At 42.0% G+C, this 5,460-nt stretch overlaps 2 protein-coding genes across 4 annotated transcripts in view; one reads left to right on the plus strand and one right to left on the minus strand.

Annotated features, from left to right (window-relative positions):
- Positions 1 to 2,402, minus strand: part of LOC118423118 (transcription initiation factor TFIID subunit 12-like) — a 6,260-nt gene extending 3,858 nt beyond the window's left edge. The window contains exons 1-4 of one of the 2 annotated variants that reach the window (XM_035831119.1): positions 2,218 to 2,402; positions 1,895 to 2,043; positions 1,115 to 1,207; positions 506 to 685 (exon numbers count right to left, since the gene is read on the minus strand). In XM_035831119.1, coding sequence (XP_035687012.1) covers positions 506 to 685; positions 1,115 to 1,207; positions 1,895 to 1,966 — 345 coding nt within the window. In that variant the 5' untranslated portion in view covers positions 1,967 to 2,043; positions 2,218 to 2,402. The remainder of the gene's footprint in view (positions 1 to 505; positions 686 to 1,114; positions 1,208 to 1,894; positions 2,044 to 2,217) is intronic. The other variant, XM_035831120.1, reaches the window with a different exon arrangement.
- An 80-nt stretch (positions 2,403 to 2,482) lies between these two features.
- LOC118423105 (glutathionyl-hydroquinone reductase YqjG-like) overlaps positions 2,483 to 5,460 on the plus strand; it is a 6,991-nt gene continuing 4,013 nt past the window's right edge. Inside the window, exons 1-5 of one of the 2 annotated variants that reach the window (XM_035831098.1) lie at positions 2,483 to 2,875; positions 3,844 to 3,906; positions 4,170 to 4,290; positions 4,719 to 4,897; positions 5,052 to 5,124. In XM_035831098.1, coding sequence (XP_035686991.1) covers positions 3,853 to 3,906; positions 4,170 to 4,290; positions 4,719 to 4,897; positions 5,052 to 5,124 — 427 coding nt within the window. In that variant the 5' untranslated portion in view covers positions 2,483 to 2,875; positions 3,844 to 3,852. The remainder of the gene's footprint in view (positions 2,876 to 3,843; positions 3,907 to 4,169; positions 4,291 to 4,718; positions 4,898 to 5,051; positions 5,125 to 5,460) is intronic. The other variant, XM_035831099.1, reaches the window with a different exon arrangement.

Genomic DNA, 5,460 nt, shown 5'->3' on the forward strand with positions numbered 1-5,460 from the left:
CCATTTCCAATCATATCTAGTTGCTTGATTTTTGTTGTTGGCCACGGCACTATCAGATATCTTTGTATCTTCTCAAACTGTTTTGTCTAGAATTACAAACGACTGCATATAGTTACTAACACATATCAAACTACTAGGTAACAAACTTGCTTTGATGCCCGGCAGTCTGGGACGTTGTAACATCACTTTTTCTATCCTGCTACCCGACATTGATCCCAGCCAGGTTTCAACTGCTAAGTCCCCTATTCTTAAAAGGCTTTAACATTTCAGCACACTCCCCAAGATTTAGTGAGTGATGAGTCTAAACCTACATCCTTCTACATCTAAATATTACTAGACAAAACCCCATGTGAGACACAACGTCTAGGGACTAACCCTAGTGTAGCCGGTGGTGTTGGGGCGAGCAATCAACAAAAAACCAGAGCATGGAATGAACAATAATAAAAAATAAACAAACATTGTGATACTGTATAAGTCCTCATCGCCACAACAAAACTGCCTGTACCTGGCTGCCCTCTGGACTGATCCTGCCGGCTGAATGGTTCTGTCCTGAGCCTCCAGGCCTGGGGAGAACAGGGGATGGGGTTGCCATGGTAACAGCGGTGCTACTGTTAATGGCAGGAATGGGAACCTTGACCAGGTGTGGCTTAGCACCAGAGCTGGCAGCTGTAGTCTGCAACTGGACCTGTTAAAGTGGTTGAAGAAACAGAATAATAACACATACATAGATAATGGGACATTCAACATCACAGCTTTTCAGCTTAACATTTTAGCAAAAGGTTGTTCTGCTGTAATTTCCATCTGTATTTGTATCTATATACTATATAACAATAATCTGCCCAGTCTGCCTTTAATGTTAGACATTACACACCAGTCACCAGCTTAGCAGTCAGGCAGTGTGGCAGCTACTAGTCATATAAAACTCAATGACAAAGTCACACCTAAACTTTGCACTGTTTGCTGTAAGTGTTGTTCAAATCAAAGCTACAACGTATGAGGGTGTGCTACAGAAGTCTGGACTTCTACTTGCAGATGAGTCCCTCAACACATTTGGAACGGAGCATAACTGCATAGGAAACAAACCAGTTACTACAACAGTATCAAAATTTCATACCTTTGCTTGTTCTTGCCTGGCTTTATTCAGAAGCTCCTTAAGCTTGGCGAGGTCTTCCTTCTTCTTATCAGTGTTGGGACCTGAGCCAAGCAGCTATGTGGGAAAACACACAATTCCTTCAGGTTGATTAGCCTCTACGGATTATCAATGATAAAAAATGGTGCGGGAAGTTCCATGTGCAAGTATCTGTGGTGTGCTTATAAGTTATAGGGTGATGCTAGCCTGGATTCCTGCCTTGTGTTCCATCTATATTCTGCTTCCAATGTCCAAGATCTGGCCACTAAAGGACCTTGCCAAGCACAACTCTAGCATTGCTTTTAGGCAAATATTGGAAGTTCTCTAAATGGAAAAGTCCCCGAAATTCTGACAATGCAGCGACCATTGCAAGTGGAATTAAGGTACATGTAACTACAAATATGTACATGTAACTACATGTACTAACAAGGCTGCATTCCAGGCTAGGTCAAAGCAGGTTTGTGAAGTTTGTTCTATGTTGTGCTCTATCCGGTGGTGCTTGGAGATATACTCCACTCTGAGGTAAATCAGTCATGAATTGTTATTGAATATGACAGTGGAATTTATGAAATGAAATCTGTGCAATTGACTAACTGCTAGGATTGAAATTTAGCGGGCCGGACCTCCTTGGCTTGAAGTTGAATACACTAAGTACACAAGTTATGTGCTTGTGAGAATCACCTTGTTCTATGTGCTCCTAAGCTAAAGTAGAGTGCCTTTCTCAGACCACAACCTGATTTTCCAACACCAACATCTCTTACTCACAGCTATCTGGTTTTCAATGTCCTGAATGGTGTCCTGTAAAGTTTTGGGTTTCCCCTGGGTCGGAGCGGACATCCCTGCACTGTGTGTGTCAGCAGTTATAGCTTCACCACATGAAAAACAAAACCTGTCGACGCCTGATGATTTACTAGCTGCAATGAAATAAACAAAGAAAACGAAAACACACATGATAAAATAACTGCTTTACACCCTCCTTGTAGACCTGTCGTTGTGTAAAACTGTACAAAAGCGTGTCCATTTCACACGTTGTGAAAAATTATGTTTTTGCGCGGTAAGAACAAATGCTGCTGATCGACAAAACTTACCTTTCGAAAGACACGCGCACGAAGTTGGGCCACCCAAAACTACATAATAACCAACACTAAAGCCTTACAGGTCTGGAAATCTTGTTTCTTGCTCATTAATCTCTCTACCTTTCGCACAAAACCTGTTCTAATACGACAAACTACATCAAAATCCACAAACGTCCGCCATGTTGAAAATACCCATAATGCTCTCAATTTCAGACGAATCCACTTGTACCGAGGGGGTGTGCCTACCTAAGATGTAAACAACTTGTCACGGCACCACCTAAGATTATGCTAACAACAGTGACGCAGCACTTTTCTCTATTCAGTTCACGCTTAACGTTATGTATGCAGGACTAACAATAGCATGAACTTTCACCTGTTGCTTTATTGTTGCTCCAACTTGCAAGTCAGCATGGGTATGGAGCTTGGCACACTGTGAAGTCAGCATGATGTCCTATGATGCATGAACTCCTTGGCATGACTAGGCAAGAAAGTGTCTCAAGGGGTTTTCCCTAAACCTGTCTCAGGGTACTCATTAACTGATGGTATAAAAGGTTGGAGTGGTCCACAGGAGTTACTTGCTGCTCATTGTCAGCGTGCAGAAGTTTGGGTGTCTGAGTGCTGCATAACGTTACAGTTCTCCAGGACCTCTGTTAACTACTAACATTTCGAGGTAAGACCCCGAGCTGAGTGAGGGTCTGCATGTGCTTTTCCATATTAGCAAGGAGGTTGATTTTTAACCTCCTTGATGTTAGGCATAGGCAGGCCTTTTTGATATCCTGTAATCTGTAGGGAAGCTATTTTATTTTACGTGATTCGTATACGTAGTGAGGATGGAAAAATTTACCGTAAAGTGTAGCCAGTGAATTTCACGGACAGTTGAATCGAGCCTAAAAAAATCCAGGTAAAGCGTAATAGAGCCTGAAAATGTCCCGTAAATCGTAGTGTGGCCTTCTAATTTTTGTAAGTCGCAGCGTCTGTGTAAGTCTACCAGCAAACTTTGCCCCTCAAAATGCAGGAAGTAGCATTCAAAGGGTCAACATTTTAAAATTTGAGAATTATGGCCCCGGCCGGCTCCCCCTAGTATTGTCGCACCGTTGGTCAGCAAAATTATTCGGGCACATATGAAATTTGCTGTCACAGTCTGTGTACTCTGAGTATTGCCAGCTTTCCAGAATTTAACGTAAAGCCTTGCCGGCCTTTCTGAATTTAGCGTACAGAGTTGCCAGCCTTGCCTAATTAAGCATAAAGCCTTGTCAGGACCCCCATTCAGACCCTCAGATAATGTAGCGCTTGCTTTATGCTTGATGAAACCTTCTTTTGTGAGTATCCCATGATTTTCTGCTATCTAGAGGTGTTTATTTATGACATGCTTCTTCTCTCCTACTACAGAAGACAGGAAAGTCTGCCTGCTCAACTTAAGCTAACAGGGCTGACAAAATTGTATTTTGTAATAAGAGATTTTAAAGATATTTCAGCCTTTCATTCATCTGGCTTGGATGTCAGCCCTGTTAGCTTTTGCCAGCTCCCAGGGGATCAGTGGGCCTGGCATCCAGCAGACGACCACTCATTCAGCACTGTGGACAGACCTGTTGGTCTGGAGATTTAATACACGATTGAACCTTTCCCAATCTCTTGCAGCTAATTGTCATGCTGATTAGACTGAAACCCGTGAGACAAGTCAGGCAAATTTGCGTCTTACTGGTAAATGCAGCTCTGTCTGAGCAGACTTCGTTTGACATCATTTGATTGAACCTCCAAGTTTTGAAGTACTACTATAACTCAAAACTGTCATCATGTAGTGCTAGTCATGCATTTTTATAATTATAATCAAGGATGCTATATTGGAAGAGACTTATAAGACAAATATCTAATACTAAAATTCTATCTGCAATTTTCACATTGGTCTGTAGGGTATTGGTTTTCCTTTGTCCACAGCATCAAAATCTGACTGTATGTCGTTTCAGAACCAACCAGGAATCAGCCAAGGAAGGAATCCTCACCTGAAGATGTCAACTGTCATATCTGACATAGGCGCTAAGGGGGAATTCTTGAGAAAAGATGCAGTTTTCAGGAACTGGATCACAGGTGGGTACATGTCAAAGGTAATCTCTTTTAATTCTTTGATTCTAGCTCAGTTTAGCCTGGTAAAACCACCGTAGTGGAGTGGGAAGAGTGTACGTCTGGCATTCACTACATGTAGATACATGTGGTGAGTTCGATCTCTGGCCAAGTCAATTACCAAAGACTTAAAAAATGGGACCTGCTGCTGCTGCTTTCTCTGCTTAGCACGCAGCACTCATGAGTATGAGAGTTAAACACACATCACTACCACCAGACTACGTAGCCCCCTGCTGTAGTGGCTTGCACAAATGTGTGGCCTAAGGGTTACAGAAATGGAGATGGGCGTCACATCTTTAATAGCATCTGTTACAGATGCAAGGGCAACTTTAACTTTAAGTTTTAACTTTAACCATTGTTGATGTAACATTGCTGTGTATGTATGTTGCATTTAGCTGATGGCTCCAGTGGGTTTAAGGCAGAACGAGACAGGTACCACCTGTACGTGTCCCTCGCCTGTCCCTGGGCCCATCGAACGCTCATTGTTCGGAAACTCAAGGGGATTGAGGATGTCATTCCGTATACTGTCGTTGACTGGCTGATGGGAGAGAATGGATGGAACTTCACTGATAAGGTACTATTTACTTCTTTGTGCAGTTCATTGTATTTGTATCTAAAAAGGTTCCCAAAGGTCAGATCATGTAAAAATGTATATTTAAAGAGTTGTGAATGTAGATTGCTAAATGAAAAACCTGCTGATGATATAATTATTTATTGTTTTCCTCCAGAAAGCAAAGTGCTCACCAGACCCCCTCTTCAATGCCCAGTATGTTCGTGAGCTCTACTTCAAGGCAAACCCAGGTAAAATTGTTTGTTTGCTTACCTGCTAATTGCTTTTGTTGAATGTCAGTACAAGACTTAAAATTGGTTTTCAGACTCCCCAGTTACCCTGCAATATTTCATGTTCATTTGCACCAATATTATTCTGCTCAACCAAAGTAAAGTAGTCTAATCTTTCAACTTTGATGAAGTTAAAGTAGTCTGTTGTTTTAATCTCCAAGCAGATTCCCGGTGCCATAAGATAGTATCAAAGGTGTCCAAGGAGAAAAATCAAAGATAGGGATGTGTCACTGAAAGATATGGAACGGATAATATTCAAGTGCTTCGATAACTTGTTCGCCTCCCCCTAGCATTCCA

The sequence above is a fragment of the Branchiostoma floridae genome, chromosome 9 (genome assembly GCF_000003815.2).
Source record: "Branchiostoma floridae strain S238N-H82 chromosome 9, Bfl_VNyyK, whole genome shotgun sequence".
NCBI lineage: Eukaryota > Metazoa > Chordata > Leptocardii > Amphioxiformes > Branchiostomatidae > Branchiostoma > Branchiostoma floridae.